The sequence below is a fragment of the Brachycentrus maculatus genome, unplaced genomic scaffold, assembly GCF_059751285.1.
Source record: "Brachycentrus maculatus isolate JH-2025_06_01 unplaced genomic scaffold, ASM5975128v1 h1tg000244l, whole genome shotgun sequence".
Classification (NCBI taxonomy): Eukaryota; Metazoa; Arthropoda; class Insecta; order Trichoptera; family Brachycentridae; genus Brachycentrus; species Brachycentrus maculatus.
Genome location: NW_028280995.1, coordinates 1538426 through 1558447, shown reverse-complemented (window position 1 = coordinate 1558447; position 20022 = coordinate 1538426). Strand labels below are relative to the sequence as shown.

At 27.9% G+C, this 20022-nt stretch overlaps 1 protein-coding gene across 5 annotated transcripts in view; it reads right to left on the bottom strand.

The window, feature by feature from the left end:
• Eip63F-1 (Ecdysone-induced protein 63F 1) overlaps positions 1 to 20022 on the bottom strand; it is a 127536-nt gene that overhangs the window by 30432 nt on the left and 77082 nt on the right. For 4 of the 5 annotated variants that reach the window (XM_088265215.1, XM_088265214.1, XM_088265216.1 and 1 more), the window contains one exon: positions 6899 to 7042. In XM_088265215.1, the coding sequence (XP_088121341.1) occupies positions 6899 to 7042 (144 nt within the window). Of the gene's footprint in view, positions 1 to 6898; positions 7043 to 10719; positions 10994 to 20022 lie in introns of those variants that run through there. The other variant, XM_088265218.1, reaches the window with a different exon arrangement.

The window sequence follows — 20022 nt, the reverse complement described above, 5'->3', positions numbered from 1 at the left end:
TGGATGTAAGGTATTGTAAATGGAATAGAAATAATAATTTATATTGTAAACGCCAACTAACGCTAACAAGATATTTTATAACGCTAGATATACAAATTGAATCAGTCAACTTTGAATTTTGAAAGCCCTGAAGGCCAATTTACGTTATGCTGAACGAAACCGTCTAGTTTCAGCCCTGTCATAGACAGTCAAGATACAGTAAAACCTTTTCAAACATGCGAGTGTATTGCACGTTTTAAGAAACGTGTTAAATACAGTAAGCCGTTTTCTAGTATTAACATAAGTTATTTCTTTTATATTTGAATCACTTACTTTGCGATTTTCCATTTTAACTTTGTTTTAAAATCACTATAAATATTTTACTATACCATAATTATAATGTCTATCGGTTTCAAAGCTAACCGCTTCTTTATCAAGACTGATTGATAGTAGTGTTAATTATTACTTAGCATTACTTACTAAATATTATTATTATAAAGACATGGTTAGCTTCGAAACCGGTACACATTATAATTATGTTATAATAAAACAAACTGACTAATCAAATATGGTTATTGCTTATATAACACGTACGTGAAGAATGTAATATTATTTAGGGCCTCATTCATCCTAGAACGAAAACTAGAATTAAATTATTTATATATGTATATATATATATATAACTATATATATATATATATATATATATATATATATATATATATATATATATATATATATATATATATATATATATATATATATATATATATATATATATATATATATATATATATATATATATATATATATATATATATATATATATATATATATATATATATATATATATATATATATATATATATATATATATATATATATATATATATATATATATATATATATATATATATATATAAATAAATATATATATATATATATATATATATATATATTTATATATATATATATATATATATATATATATATATATATATATATATATATATATATATATATATATATATATATATATATATATATATATATATATATATATTGTTTTAACAGACAAAAATAATGTGATTTTAGTAATAAAAAAACCAAAATTTGTTTAATTCTAGTTTTCGTTCTAGGATGAATGAGGCCCTAAATAATATTACATTCTTCACGCACATGTTATATAAGCAATTACCATATTTGATTAGTCTGTATTCAACAACAAACAAATTGTATCGGAAAATTGTATAGCGTGGGTTTCCACGTGTTAATAACAAGCACTTCACCTGTCAGTACTAGCGTTCACAATCAATCAACATTCTCCCGTACGCTGTACACATAAGGGACCTTTAGTTAATTCGTCTAGTGAAAGCATTATCAGAAAAGTAACGTCACGAACAAAGGAAATTCGCTTTGTAGGGTATCGCGACCAGTTATCGCCAGTTTAATCTCGGTATTAATAATGGAAAACGTCGCACATTCACACCAAAAAAAAATACGTTGATTTAATGTCAAATAAATATTTGAAATTTATGTGATACTTAGTAAATACCTTATTTATCGTATTAATTCAGTAAATACTTAGTAGTATTTACTAAGTAAAACTTAAATTAAAAGTGGATACACTTTACCACAAAGTGACTACCGAATCAATTAATGAAAGACTGATAAGTATAAAACTTTGATATTTTTATTTCAGTATTTTTTCCGTTCAAATGAATTCACTTCTTCGTCAGTTTTTTTCAACATCCAAATGATTCTGAAATCTAGCTACGGCTTATGCAACACCGCTTATCATGAGCCTACTTATACTTTAATTTAATTTAAAGTTTTATTACCTTTACCTACTCGTGAGTGCATTTACTCATTATGCTTAAAGTTACTATAATTTCATGTAATTCAAGAGTGAAAATTTTATGCAAATTATTCGTCAATTTTATTGGTCCATTGCTGGATATAATAGGCCCCCCTTTTGTGCATACACTGTTTATTACATTATTAAATCGCCAATAATAATGGCAAATTTTCTAAAAAAATATTGCCATTATTATTGGCGTTAAACATCTTTTATTTATTAGTTGAGGCCACTAGATGAGTATGTGCATCAGTAGATGATATCGGTTATGGGCGGTTGAAAACTAAAATGAGTGGTTGAAAATGAAGGATACCTGATTTCAGTCCTGATTTTATTTAATTTTAAAATTGAAAATAAGCTTATGAAATATATTACTAAAACACATTGTGTTGCATGTTACGACGCACTGAAAATCATTATCAAACATGGTATTTGACAACGATGTTGAGTGCAAACATGTGTCCCTTTAAAATATATTTAACACATTGTGTAACATGTTTCGATGCACTGAACATAATTATTAAACATGTTATTTCACAGTGCAAACATGTGTCTCTTTAAAATATATTTAACACATTGTGTAACATATTTCGAACCATTGAAAATCATTATCAAATATGGTATTTCAAAATAATGTAGAGTGCAAACACATCCCTTTAAAATATTGTATAGTTATTAGTATGGTAACTTCCAAATTTAATAAAGATATTACCACAAAGTGACTGTAAAGTAGATTTTTAAATTAAAAATAGATATAACCACTAAGTTACAAAAATTCAGTAAGTTAAAAAAAATATCTGTCCATGATTATATGCACTGTCCATAATTGGGAGTGTCACCATACGTTGCAGGATATAAACCTATATCACTTAGTGAGTTTGAAGGGGCCATATCGATAAACGCTAAGGCTATATTGATAGGATGATGTATTATTTTTGGATTAATGTATCCAGCAGCATCACTTCTATCTCAGAACGATATATTATGAAGAAGACAATTATATTCGGGCGAGAAATTTCAAAAATAAAATGAGAAATTTTAGCTCCAATTTTTTTCAAGGATAAAATGTAGCAGCCCTAATTTTGTTTTACGTTCGCAATGCTCGTGGGTATTCAAGATTTAAGCAGCTGTCAAGAAGCACGTTTTCGTCTTAAGTAATTTTAAGTATTGCGTGTATTACTGTTACGCTTAACAGATGGCGCTGCGGTCAAAAATACTGTATAATTATTATTTTTTTACCAGCATAAGTGAATAATTTTAGAAGATTTTAAATTTTGGACAAACGAACATTTTTCAAGAATTTCAATTTTTTTGAAGAAAAAAAAAACACTAGCATATAAGAATACATCATTATGTCGAAAATTCGAGGCAATCGGGAAATAATTACACGTGTGTAAAGTGATCACTTAAACCAGCCTATGACGGTCGTCTGCCCCGTAAATGCCCATACGTCCATATTCTTCTTCACCTTTGTTGAGATGTCAAAAAATAATATGGGAAATAACTTTAAATGATTTTGATCGACTTTAAAACTTATTTTATACATAAAATTAACCTTTCGTTATTTCTAAAGAAATAAGTGTAGTATCAGAAAAGAAAAAAATGTGATAATTTAAATAAAAATGCTAAGCAATGTAAAAAATGATAATTTAAAAAAATGTGATAATTTAAATAAAAATGCTAAGCAATGTTAAAAATGATAATTTAAATAAAAATGCTAAAAATGCTAAGTAAATAAATAATCATTTCTAATCAGAAAATGGATCAATTTCATGATGTGTTATTATTAGCCAATAAATTAATATGAAAAATCACAAGACTATCGGTAACATTCTTATTGAAACCTGTAGAGAAGTAAGGGAGATATTAAGGTTTAAACATAAGATATTTGAAACGAAAAACGGACACCGTTATACGTCATCAAATTGTACGTCATCGGGTGTGTTATGCGGCGTATCCCAAAATGTCTGCTTTATAGAGCTATAATAGTAGTAGTGCGGATTGTTTGTGTACCACAACACTACCATTTGTGTTATAATACACAGCAGGGGGTGGGAGGGTGGACCATAGACATCAACAAATAGAGCCGCCAATAATTTAACAATGTCACCAATATTAAAATAAGTCCATCGTTTATGTGACGTCCTTCATTCCCAACTTACGAAAACAACGTTTTTACGAAGGCGAATTTTCCAAAAGAAAATTATGTATGAAAATATTGATTATATCGGCTCTTATAATCACTTCACGAGTTTAATACAATCCTTTATAGGTTTAGTATGTTGAATTAGATATTCCTCCCGTCTGCAAATGATCCATTCATTTTACGTGTTTTAAAAAAACGGAACGCTTTTTACACGCAAAACAAACAAACATTAAATTCCTTAAACACTTAATCAATGACTGGGGCGTAAATCTTATCATGCAATCAAAAGCTGTTTCAAAATTAAATTATATAGCCCTTAAACTTTACACGGGAAATATTGGCACTAATGTGCTTTATGACAAGTTAATTTATTGGTACGGTTTAACCTTCGACTCAACCTCACGTATATATACGTTCAAGTCTGAGGAATATAAATTTTCAGATAGAGATGATCTAGATATATGTAGATAGGTAAGTATTATTGGTTGTCTTATTTTATGAATATATATTTTAAATCTTTAATTCACTGACGAAACCACACTTTGCGTGTTTTTTATTATTATTCAAATTAAAGATACCATGTTCATTATAAAGAAATATTAGTGTTCTTGTAATATAAATAAATGTTTCAATTTCATTATATTTCCGTAGTCCCATCTATATGTATATATATATATATATATATATATATATATATATATATATATATATATATATATATATATATATATATATATATATATATATATATATATATATATATATATATATATATATATATATATATATATATATATATATATATATATATATATATATATATATATATATATATATATATATATATATATATATATATATATATATATATATATATATATATATATATATATATATATATATATATATATATATATATATATATATATATATATATATATATATATATATATATATATATATATATATATATATATATATATATATATATGGTGGAAATCAAGTTGTGATAGAGTGGATTTTAACCTTGAAACTCTGATTAAAAATCAGATATTAAATTTAATTTGGAAAGTGTAAATATATATTTAAACTAACTAACTAACTAACTAACCACCACGCCGCTTCCCCGCAGGGGTATGCAGAGAGAATAGAACGCCACACTACGTTGTCTTTGCAAACATTCTTCGCCTCTTCCACATTCATGCATCTCCTCAAACATACCCGCCGATTATTACGACTTTTAACCTGACCACTTTCAAGTATTTGGCTTACCTGATCGTGCAATATTATATTTATTATGTATTAAATCTGTAAAGTCGTTAAAACCAATTTTATATTTTTTTACTATATTTTGTCGTTTTGTTTAAATACAAAATTTTTAAAAATACCAAATTTATGCTCTTAAAATATGTATTTCAATTGAATTGCATGGAATTTATGTAAAGAAAATATGAATCTAAATTAGAATTTGCCAACCGAACGAATACTCATTGATTTAAAGTTTCGTAAAAATGGATGTATTTTTTATTAAATGCGTTCTTAGTTTAAGATAAACTTTAAATTAAATACCACTATTTATTAAAATCTATTATTATACGTGTTTCGATACATTCTACATCATTTTCAAATCTTAATTGTGCCCAAATTATGCGTTTTTGATAACCGCTCGAAAAGAGATTTAAATTTTAATCGTTCAAAACAGCGTTTCTTCGAGTATGTTTTTACAAAATGGTCGATAGATTCGCGAATATCTCAAACTCCTTTATTGCATATACTAATTTTCAGAACTCTTCATTTTTTTATTAACAAAAAATATTTTATATTAGACATGAATGCGGAAATATTTTTCAAATTTACATAAATATAAAATATTTTGTTGAATTCAAGGAGATGAAGAGATTTCATCTGAAATATTATTGTCATAGAATATTACAATTCGTCGACTGGCGTGGATTCGCAAGTTAGTGTCAGTCAAGAAATGTGAAATGTGATGTACTTATTCCAGACAGATGATATCAGCGAGTTCCTACCGAGTTTGCGAAATTTTAAAGCATATCATAGGAATAAATTCTACCCACCTAAATAATCGCTTTTCTGCTTAAAATGTTATTCTCCATATAAATTAGGTTGTCAGCAATAAAGTTAAGTTTTTCATACAACGCGTGTTTTTTTATTATTCTTTGTTATCTATTGAAATAATCTTGAATCCGTGATTCCGAAAATAAAATCAGAAAATTTGTTAGATTTTTTTAAAGCTGCTGGTTGGTGGGATTGTTATTGAAATAAAAGTATAAAACACAGATGAAATGATGTACGAATTATATGATAATTCGTCAAGTACGTATTTAGAAATGTATTTTGATTTCCGCAAATCTGGGCTTTTCCACTTTATTATCAAATTATAAACTGCATAAAAAATGGAAAATCATGTTTTAAGCATTTTTCAGTATGTAAAACAATCCGGTTAGGATCTCGCATACATCCGAATAAAAGGGTCTCTTTTTTTAATTAATGTTTTACTAAGTAACCACCACTATTTCTTAAAATATACTGTGACACGTGTTTCGATGCATTCCGCACCATTTTCAAACACCGTATATGCGGAATGCATCGAAAGATTTTAAGAAATAGTGGTATTTACTAAGTAAAACATTAATTAAAAATGGATAGATTTTACCACAAAGTGACTGCCGAATCAATTAATGAAAAAAGGGTCTCTGCTAAATAAACCAGCCTATGACGGGTCGTAAGCCCATTAAATACCCCGACTTCCATATTCTTCTTCATGTATGTTAGGATGTTCATGTACTTAATTACCATTTACTTCCTTAACTTAACGAATACTGGGCCTTAATTATCAATTTGCGGGCGGTTTACCGGGCGGATGAGTTAGTATTATATTAACGCCCACTCACCTTCCGTACTCGCGTCCTTCATAAGATCCTGGAGAAGTTCGTCCTTGACCTCTATCCCGAGATTCCTGAGCATGAACTGCAGCTCGCTGAATGTCACGTGGCCGTCACTGTCTCGGTCCAGCAGGCCGAATGCTGTGCGAAGGTCTGGAACAAAATAGAGTCGTTGTGAATCTAACTGCAATGTCACTTTGTCCTTGACCCATATTAAGTTAAGCGAATGTGTAACCCAAAAACAACCAATGCAAATATACATACATATCATAGTCGTACAGGAGAATGTGACCAACTAACAAAACGTAAAATGTCCAGGAGGGCCATTTAAGTCACTTTTGCTTGGCAAGAAAATAAACATCAATGCACTTAGTCATTTTTAACAAGTCAATATATTATACTTTCGAGTTTCAGGGCAATATTAAGCTAGTAAGATATCAAATAGCCAATGATCACGTTTTTGTAAAAAATGCATTTAGTCACTTTCTCCTGTATGACTACGATATGTATACATATATATATTAATATATATATATATATATATATATATATATATATATATATATATATATATATATATATATATATATATATATATATGTATATATATATATATATATACATATATTTATATATATATATATATATATATATATATATATATATATATATATATATATATATATTTATATATATATATATATTTATATATATATATATATATATATATATATATATATATATATATATATATATATATTTATATACATATATATATATATATATATATATATATATATATATATATATATATATATATATATATATATATATATATATATATATATATATATATAAATATATATATATATATATATATATATATATATATATATATATATATATATATATATATATATATATATATATATATATATATATATATATATATATATATATATGTATATAAATATAAACATTTACAGGGCTTTTTTTAACGAAAGAGGTCACGGAATTTACTTCATGTCAAGCTTTTTATCAAAAAAATATATTGAAATATTCGTTATATTATCATATTTACATTAAATAATAATACAAAGAGAAAAGACTTTAAAATGATTAAGTAAGAACAATCAATAAACATTGAGTGTTTGTCCCTCTACAAGCACAAGGGTTTTTTTCTCTTATTGAAGAGGCATAGCTTAACTACTAAAAGATATGTTAAAAGTAGAAATTTCTGGTAAATGAATTAAATTGTAATATTTTTTGTAACTACATTGAATAAATTTAACACACTTTTAGGAGTTTTGATATTTTTTAATCATTGATATCTCATATATATGAAGAATATTAAAGATTCTGGGTATTAACAGCGATAATTATCTATCATAAGTAAGTTTTAATTGTCACACGATTAATTGCACATTACACGTGTAACATTCACCATCTAGATTTTACACTCACGAATTACATGAAATTATAGTTACTTAAAACATAGAGTAAATCCACTCACAATTAGGCATAGGCTATGATACTTGAAAAAGTTGAAGCCTGAGTAGGGTCATGATAAGCGGTGTTGCATAAGCCGTAACTAGATTTCAGAGTCACTTGGACGTTAGGTAATTAAAAAAAAAACAAACCATTCCACCCACGATTTAAACAAAAAAACTAGTCAAAATAAAAATAAGTATCATTTCAAGCATCTCCCAGTACGTAAAAATAATTTGAGAAGAATCTTATATACATTTAATGAAGGTTTCTGCTAGTAAATAAATTACTTATTTCAACCATAGATGCCACTGAAGAAGTACTATGTACCATGTAAATTACTATGTACTATGTATGAAGAAGTACTATGTACCATGTAAGTACTATGTAAATTTGAGTAAAGTGGTTGTTCTATCACGAATAGAAGGTGAATAATACAAGTGTATATATTTTTTTAAATTATACACTTAAATATATCACTTTATGAGTTTTATTTATTTATACGACTAGTTTCGAAAACTATCAGATGTTTTCATCTTCTGGTGAAAATTAAAACAGTTTTAATTTTTACCAGAAGATGAAAACATCTGAAAGTTTTCGAAACTAGTCGTATATATCAATAAAACTCATTAAGTGGTATTGTTGGTATGGTTGTACTCATTATTTATGGTTTCGTTGTCCGCCTCCGTAGTGTAATGGTCAGCATGCTCGGCTACCGTTCTGGAGGTACCGGGTTCGATTCCCAAGGGGGGTAAAATAAAATAAAGGTATACTCAAGTGTTCAATTTTTTAAAAATAGTCAACATATTCCACAAAGTTAATGCCGAATCAATAAAAAATATACGTGTATAAAATCATCACCTGAACCAGTCTATGACAGGTCGTAAACCTTGTAAATGTTCAAACCTCTATATTCTTCTTCATCATTGTTGAGATATCAAAAAAATCTTGTAATTCGTTCATTTTATTCTCGTTAAAAAACAAATCATCAGAGACAAGTATGACGAGTCTACAGGGCATTGTTGAATTAATGTTGTTGAAGAGGTTTTGCCGCAGACTAGAACGCTAACGAGGCTTCAAGTCTTATATGTACATGAAAATCTGTATCGACTCTTGGAATTCGTTCCACTTCACGATGTAATAATATCTTGTAACAAATATTACAATTTGGAGAGTTTATAACTTATCGATGCTTTATCATTTAAGGATTAATTTTACGATAGTAACTAATCATAGGTAATTTATCTACACTTTTCATGTATAAAAATCGTTTTAAGGCGATTCTCAAAAAAATCTATATATATATATATATATATATATATATATATATATATATATATATATATATATATATATATATATATATATATATATATATATATATATATATATATATATATATATATATATATATATATATATATATATATATATATATAAATATATATATATATATAAATATATAAATATATATATATATATATATATATATATATATATATATATATATATATATATATATATATATATATATATATATATATATATATATATATATATACATTTATATATATATATATATATATATATATATATATATATATATATATATATATATATATATATATATATATATTTATATATATATATATATATATATATATATATATATATATATATATACATATATATACATATAAATATATATATATATATATATATATATATATATATATATATATATATATATATATATATATATATATATATATATATATATATATATATATATATAAATATATATATATGTATATACATATATTTATATACTATCAATTTGTTCTTCTATAATTTATTTTCAGTAAAATTGTAGAATGGTGTAATTGGCTTTATTTTTTATTTAATTTTTTTAAATATAAAGCTGTACAATTCTTGAACAAATAAAAAAATGACGAGATATTATTCATCATATCATTTTTTGTTGCTTATTTACTAGTTTTTCAATTAAAAAAAAAATAATAATATTAATTTTCATTTTTTCATTCAAACCCTTATATCCACACCCCAATGGTGCATAGGGCACTGCATCACATAAACGCAGTGTTATTTTGATCATTAACACATGAAGGAAAGGTGATCGGCCATCCGCTTCAGGTAAGAGTCCAGGGTAGTATTGAATAAATATTAGAGTGAAAAAATCACTTATATTTATTTGACCCTCCCTGGGAATCGAACCCGGGACCTCCAGTACGGTAGCCGAGCGTGCTGACCATTACTCTACGGAGGCGGACAAATAATATCAATACCAAACAAAAAATATAAAAAAGTACTGTTCCACTTACAAAAGCTATTTTTTCTTTCATTTTTTGACGAGGAATTCATGTCCATTTTATTTCGATGCACTCACATAATAAATTTAATTCAATAACAATAATCCTTGTAAGTACCTACTGAAGCCTACAGAAAGAACTCTCGCACTACGCTAGATTCGCAGCCCAAGGTTCAGAGTAATCGTGTAACTTTGTATGCATTGCTCGACGTATAACTTCACCGTCGCGTAACCATAAGCCGATTGTCATAAAACAATCGGCTTTCCGACACAGATGAAACGCGACTGCGGACTGCGAAGTGTACATTGCAATCTAAAGAATATGAATACTCGGGGAAAACGATGAATGTCAAAATTCTGCCACGTTCCGTCACTTTGGAACGCTTTCGATTTCGATTTGGCAACAAAAGTTTATTTCATGTTCGACGTTCCAAGTTCAATTTGAAAATGATCGATTTGGTAACAAAAGTTTCTTTCTTGGTCGACGTTCTAAGTTCAATTTGAAACTGTTCGATTTGGCAACAAAACTTTATTACATGTTCGGCGTTCTAATTTCAATTTGAAACTGTTCTATTTGGCAACAAAAGTTTATTACATGTTCGACGTTCTAAGTTCAATTTGAAAATAATCGATTTGGTAACAAAAGTTTCTTTCTTGGTCGACGTTCTAAGTTCAATTTGAAACTGTTCGATTTGGCAACAAAAGTTTATTACATGTTCGACGTTCTAATTTTAATTTGAAACTACTCTATTTGGCAACAAAAGTTTATTACATGTTCGACGTTCTAATTTCAATTTGAAACTACTTGATTTGGCAACAAAAGTTTATTTCATGTTCGACGTTCTAATTTCAATTTAAAACTGTTCGATTTGACAGCAAACGTTCGTTTCTAATTAGTTTGACGTGCTTATTTAAATTTGAAACTGTTCGATTTTACTAAAAAAGTTTCTTTCATGTCCGATGTTCTAATTTCAAATTTGTTCAACCACAGAAGAAACAAGATGATTTGTGCGTAAAAAATATACTAGCGATATTCTAAGTAGGTACTTTTTGTTTTTCATTTTTTAAATCACTTATGCAATGCATAATTTTTGACGATTAGTTTCGGAGCAAACAGTTTCTTCTTCAAGATTAAAAATATGTAGTTATAATATAATATAATATAATATAATATAATATAATATATAATATAATATAATATATGTGTTTAAAGCATTAAATTTTATGTCTGGAATAATAATATTGTCGTATTTATTCATGAATAAATACTTGAATGAGCCATATGAAAAAAATATTTTTAGATACTTAGGGTGATATTTAATAAATATTATGGTAAAAGACTTTTTTATTTATATTGACTCCCTGGAAATCGAACCTGGGACCTCAAGCTTTGTAGCCAAATGTGATTTTAACTACACTACGAATGTAAATAGAATATCAATAGTACTTTTTGATAACGCTTGATATTTTCATTGCTAAATTATGCCTAATCGTAAGTTCGTACAAAATACGATTTTTCATATCTCTTTCTAGTCGACATTCATTGTTTTTCCCAAAGAGTTGATAAATTTGCTCAGCGCTTATGACTAGTGTTGACAGTACAGTATTCCGTTAATTCCTTGGCTTGTCAGATTCAACCGACAGATAAGATAACACTTTCGACAGAATACCTGTTTATTAAATAAATATAAATATTGTTAAATCCGTGTGAAAACAAAAGTGCCTAAGTATTCAAACCTTTTTTTGAAAATGAAAATTCTTGACGACAATACAGTGAAACTAATTCAGTAGTTGGTCGTATGATGACTCGTTTCTCCCTGAAAACGCAGCCAGATTGATCAATATTTCGAAATTGACCAGTCTATCAAATTACAAATTGTCCGAAAAATGATGTTCAAATATGATTATTAAACCATATCCGCTCCCTAGGTGGAGCGTATGGAGTACACAAACTGTGTCCAGGATTTTTTGTCGGCTGCCAGTTCCATTGTATCCTCCCAAGTCAGATCCGCGTCCCGAAGTTCTGACGAGAACTGCCGACGAATTGTCAGCAGTGGTCGTCCTAGGCGGCGCGAACTTGATGCCTTGTAAAAGAGGCAAGCTTGATGGCGGCTCTCAGGAGGCATGCGGAGTACATGAATCGCCTTTTCTTGACGACAATTGTGACCAAGATTTGCTGCGTCCTACGCCTTATCTCTTCATTCCTCACAAAGTCAAACCACCGCACGCCTAAAATTCTCCGCTGACACCTATTCTCAAAGCTCAGTACACTGCTCTGGGCCCTTGTAAGGTGCCAAATATGATATGATATGGTATATGACAGTTTATAGTATTTATCGTGGACATAAAAAAATATGTAATAATATTTATATTGGCACATTTGTAAAATTTACCAGATTGACTAAATTTACCAACTTAGATTTTGACTATGTTTCATTTCCATTCAACAGCTCAATATATTTTGGTAATTTTTCTAAATGAAAATGTTTATCATCGTTTGATCTAAATCTTAAATCTCCTGAAGCTATTTTACCAATTGCTTTGGAATTTTGACATAAAATTGCATCCTAATAGCGGTTATACCTGGTAACTTTTTTTTTTACCTGTGACAGGTGAAAACATGTTTTATTACCACAATAGCAGCGCCATCTGTTGGAAGTCACAGCTACACACATAATACGTAAACAAAGCTCATGGGGGACAGCGTACTTCTTGACAGATGCCGTCAGTTATAATTTCCAATATTATTGATTGCATATATATGTCCGCCTCCGTAGTGTAATGGTCAGCACGCTCGGCTACCGTTCTGGAGGTCCCGGGTTCGATTCCCAAGGGGGGTAAAATAAATATGAGTGATTTTTTCACTGTAATATTTATTCAATACTACCCTGGACTGGTACCTTAAGCGGAGGGCTGATCACCTTTCCTTCATATGAAAACGATCAAGATAACACTGCGTTTATATGACGCAGTGCCCTAGGTACCATTGGGGTGCGGATAAGGGTTTTAATATTTTTTATTATTATTATTGATTGCATTGTTGTTTCATAGATGTATAACATTTCCATTTCTTCACAAGCATTGTGAAAATATACCCATTACAGAAGGTGCTCTCTTTTTCTTTTAACTTGACTGATCCACAGCAACGCATAGCCAGATACAGACAGTAGGCAACAAAATAATCGTCCTTTTCACACGATCACGTACAGTGCTGTACATAATTTATGATACCGAATGAAAATAAACGCAATTGATAAAATCGCATTGACATTCATTTGTCAATCGCGTGACCTTTACAGGAACATCGCCAAGAAACAACATCTCTTTTAAGGTAATTAATTCAGTTTATATTTTCTAGCTACTTTTATTCTAGTTTTAACTATCGTGTTCAAGTTACGTGTTCAGTACCACTTTTTCTCTTTTATGTACCCACTTATATTTGCATACATTTAAAAAATAATCTAGTTTACTTCAGTTATTGAAATCAGTTCATTTTACGTTTTCTCTAAATAACGTAAGGATATGGTTATCCTTACGTTATTTAGAGATGGATATAGATGGATTGTATAGGATATACTGAAATTGGGAAAAAGTGTTATTTTTAAACTACGTGAATAATATTAAAAATAAAATAATGTGAACTTAGAGATGTACCTTTGTAGATTAAATTAAATCAATTTCGATTTTACAATTTGGAAATTATTTATTTATCGTGGGTAGTGAAGAGGAGTATATACACAAATATATACATATATATATATATATATATATATATATATATATATATATATATATATATATATATATATATATATATATATATATATATATATATATATATATATATATATATATATATATATATATATGTTTTTTCTCCATTTGAAAAATATTTAGTTTATTTAAAAAAATAATTAAAAAATACCTTTTCTTGAAAATACAAAAACAACAGTTTCTGCCTTGTAGCGGGTAAATATTAAATTTAAAATAGGCCGCTCTTGCTGGGATATAGTACATTTTCTGGCCATTACGAAAATATGCACAACTGAAAATTGACGATTACTTATATACTTATGACGTTGTTGAAAGGAGTGAGTGAAATGTGATATAAACACTATAAATATAATTCAGCCAATCCGCGTTTGCGCGTATTTCGCCTTTGGCTACTAAACACGAGATCCTTGGCTCGTTTCTCAGGAAGGTCAAGATTCAAATAATGCTACTACATTAATCTGTTAATCTATTTCACAATACTTTACCCTGGATAGCATTTGAATGGCAATACAGATGAAATTTAGTGTCATACGAACCCCAAGGAGTGAAAATGATCTCGTAAAAAAATAAGGTTTTCAGGCGTTTGCTAGTATGTAAAATAATCCGAATCTTTAAAACAATTGAAAGGGTTTTTGCTAAAAATAAGCTTTCTAAATCCAATCATAGTTATCTATTTTTAACTCGATCATGGAACGTCATGAGATCGATCTCGTATTTACTATATGACTTCCAAAATTTGAGTAGTATGGTTATCAATCATGGGTAGAATGGTGAATGTTGCATGCGTGTAAAGTGATCACTTAACCAATCTATGAAAGGTAATAAACCCTAAAATACCCAGACTTTCATATTTTTTTCATATACGATGTCAAAAAGGTATAAGATATTATCACATTTTTTCACTTTGTAATTCCAATTTTTCCTTAATTGATTCGGCAGTTACTTTGTGGTTATATATATAAATTTTTATTTAAAGTTTACTTGTTAAATACCATTATTTCTTAAAATCTATTGTGACACGTGTTTCAATGCATCGCAAAGTGGTATTTAATAAATAAATAAAAAACTTCTCCGTTGATCGTTGTCGCATGACTCGCAGAGTTCGTTGTTTGCTGTTTTGTAGAATTATTGCTATGTCGACGAGTAGAAGTATTTGCGTAAATATTTGAACAATTGTTTATATCTCACTTCTTAAGAATTACGTTTCAGAAACATAGAATGTGTGATTTAGAGCAGGAGTGTAAAAGGCCTTATTTACTTGTCGGTTGTATTATATTGATAAGAATACGGAATAACAGCTCGTTTGGTGTCTAATTTACAAGCCTAGATTAATAAATGCTTGCCTTCAAATGAGGTTTTTATTTTACAAACATGTGAGCATATTTGTGTTTCTTATCAGACAAAAGATTACTTTTATACTCTCTCATCACTAATATGACATTTTATTTATTTATTTATTTTATTTATTCGGGAATTGTACAGCTTACATATAAAAAATTATATAAAACAATAGTTACATTAACAATAATAAACATCACATTACATTGACAAAAAATAGTTACGTTAAAAAAAAAGCCAATTAAACAATTCCACATTTATGTTATAAAACTATTAAAAAACATTCAGAGATTAAACAAAAAACAAAAAAAAGGTATTATATAAAATAATAGATTTAGCAGGAAGGAGAAGGAAAGGAGAGGAATTAATAAAGGGTGGTTAAAGGATTTTTTTTTCTAGGTAAGAAGTTTAAAAATATATTTATAAATATACACATACATATACATACGCATACATACACACACATATATATATACATAAACATACATATACACATTCATTAAATATGCAGAAAAAAAAAATTGTCTTGCACCGTTCACCCCCCACCCATAACATAACTAGGTTATTGGTGGAGAGTAAACAGAGTATGAGAACTTTCTACTAATCTCTTTTTTTATTATAGCAACACTTTTCCCGAAAATATCGATGTCATTAAATGTCTTGATGACATACATATATACTGTAAATACCAAACACTTTTATAATTAAAATGTGACTTTGTTTTAAAATCACTAAAAATATTTTATTATAACTTAATTATAATGTCTCCCGGTTTCAAAGCAAACCACTTCTTTATCAAGATTGATTAATACTTGAAATAATACGGAGTATTAATCTGTCTTGATAAAGAAGCGGTTAGCTTCGAAACCGGTAGACATAATAATAAAGTTATAATAAAAAATTTATAGTGATTTTAAAACAAAGTTACATTTTAATTATAAAATGGAAAATCACAAACTTATTGCTTCATATATAATTTATACTTAACACTTTATTTACCAACGAATTTTTTAAAGACTCACATTCAAAACTAAGCATATATCAATAGCAAAAAATGTACGTAATTAATACATACATAATTTTTTTCTTAAAACATTATTTTTGTATTTAAATAAATAAGTTTACTTCGAAATCATAACATTTTGGAAAAAAAGAGCTTTTGACGGTAAGGAATTTAAAAAATTATGTATATACTATTATATTAACATGTTTTCAAAAAAAATACCAAATTCTAATTGTATCGGGTTGTGATTCCGTGGTGTGGTCCAGTGTCACGGACAATAATTGTCATGGAAAATCGAGTCAGAGTTTCTCGGTTCGAATCCACTCTACCACAATTTGATACCTATTTCTAATAATGAGCCGCTTAGGCTCACAGAAATAGTATGAAATTGCAGTATTTTCGTAAATGATAAAAATACAAATATTTCTCTTTTCAATTAAATTTAAAAAATTTAAGAGACACGTCTTGCCCCTCGCATCGCGAATTTTCAATAATCATTTTTGTATTTGTGCATCTGATCAATTTACTCTTTGATATTGCTCATAAAAAGTACTTTCACGTTTTTTTATTAAACCGTGTTATGATTAAAGTTTCTTGCCCGATAAAATGGTTATGACACAGTTTGCTTTGCTAGTTGTTGTTTTTAGCTGTGTGAAAACGCTTTCTGAAGTAATGCCTATGGTGAAGTTCTCTACCAACCAGTTCATGCATATGCATGTACAATGTACATATGTGTTATGACTATAATAATGTATGTTTTATACATTATGTGTTCCAGGAATAATGAGGCCTACTTCTACACAAAGTTGAGCCTCTCTCTGGACAAGCTTTCAACAACGCTTTTATTTTTGCAGGCATATTATGAAAATGCCTAATTTTTTTGGCATCTCAACATAAATGAAGAAGGATACGGTCTGAAGAAGAATAAGTCTGAAAATTTACTGGGATTATGACCGTCACAGGCTGGTTTAATTGATAACTTAACACACGTGTAACATTTACCAATTCTACCCATGGTTGACTACCACACTACTGAAATTCTTGAAACCTCTAGATATATCAATAAAACTCGAAATACGGTATGCGAGAGTTCACTAGAGACATCTTTGATGGGATGAAGAAAGCTTTTTTTAAGCAGAGATTCTTTTATTTATATAATATGTGAGGTCCGAATCCTGGATTATATTCGCATACTTGAGAAACGCTAGAAAACATTATTTTTGAATTTTTTTATTCCGATAAAAATTAACCGCTTTTGTCCACTAAACATACAAAGGTATTGAAATACTGTACAACAGGTATTGAAAAAATAATTTAACAACTTTAAAATTGCCTCTATTATCAGAATTGATATAATAAAATGAATATGGCTTTTCACTACAGTTGAATTCAATCTTCAAAATGGCGTATAAATCTTGCAGAAACTTAAATTTCGAATTCAAATCCTGCTTAAATAGTGCTTAAAATACGTATTTGTAACCGTAGTTTGAATTTCACAAAATAGAAACTTCTTGAAGGAAAGCTAAATATGGGGGAATAATATTCAACGGCTATATTTCCAAAGTTAAAGATGAAACTGGATCTTCACTCATAAGCTGAGATTTAAAATGCAAATTGAAATACCCTCTCTTTGAAGAGACCGATGCTTTTAATATGGAGATTTATTATGATACGGTAATTAATGAAAGCCTTTTGTATGAAGATCATGACTTTGTTCGGTCTGCTATAAAATAAATATAACTTACCATATCGCTCCTTTCAACAACGTCATATATCAAAAATTGTAAATTTTCAGTTGTTCATGTTTTCTGAATGTCCAGAAAATGTACTTTATGGTATCTCAGCGAAAGCGGCATATTTTTAACTTAATATTTACCCGCTACAGGGCAGAAAGTGTTGTTTTTGCATTTTGAAGATAAATTATTGTTTCATTATTTTTTTTAAATATACTAAATATTTTTCAAATGGAGAAAAAATACTCAGGTTTTACTTAAAAAGATATGTTGCACAGCAAAAAGTTCAATAAGTGGCTTGATATTTATTTTTAATAAATCTTATTACATTTTTAAACTTTCAAAACGATTTACTGAAAAAACAAGTTTTTTGATATATGACGTTGTTGAAAGGAGTGAGCGATATGGTATGTTTATTAAATTTTCCCGTATTTCGCTGTGGTGAATGCATGAAAAACGTAACTACGTAGTATATAAAATACGTAATGTGTCAACACACAGTATTGGGCGGCATCAAGGTTAGTCGTCATACGCGAAATTACATTCATGCCAGAGGGTTCATAAAAATCGTTAAAGTTACATCGATATCACTTATTGATATAGAATTGAATTTTATCAGCAGTTTCAATCATTAATTTCTTCTGTAATTGAAGATTGAAATCTCTCCCTTCTCATTCAACAACCCATTTTGTTAAATTCCGCATTGTGGTGCCATTTTGCATATTTTGCAAAAAATGGTTCTGAATGGTGCCATCCAAAAACAAGAAAACATGTACTGTATTTAAAGCCATTTTGTTTTTATGTGTCAACGCTTCTACTTTTATTGGCTTAATTTTTTTGTTGTACCTCGTACATAATGAAAGCCGTATTTTGACATAAATTGTTTTTAGTACAAACATTTAATGCGTGTAAAAAAACTCTAAATGTTCAAATTTAAGCTTGCTCGTGATTTTATATATTTTTTTATTCTAGACATAATAAATTCAACTGGAATATTAAGTCTTAAAGTTGCGGCAAATCGTGCATGATGATGTCACTATGAAAATAATTTATTTCTCTAAAACATGGCTATGATCATTTGAATTTACATTTTACATAGGGATTAGTATCGCGGCTGTAGCGTTGCACTTAGCATCTTTACGAACGTAAAGACATTTTTATCGTAAAAAAAACTTTCATGTCGCATATTAAACAAAGCATTTATTTTTGTATTGATTTGGCGATAATTTAAATTAAAAAATTCAACTTTTTTATTCGACCTCTTACCAATTTATTAATGTAAACACGAGTTATTTAAAAAATATATATAGATGTTCTCAAAACTATTCGTGTTCACATAAACTAAAAGGTAATCTTTTATAAGTGTTAAATATCATAAATATATAAATAGCATTTAATACATTTTTTGAAAAAAAATAATAAGTTAAATACCATGTGGAACAATATGATGTTATAAATGTGAAAATAA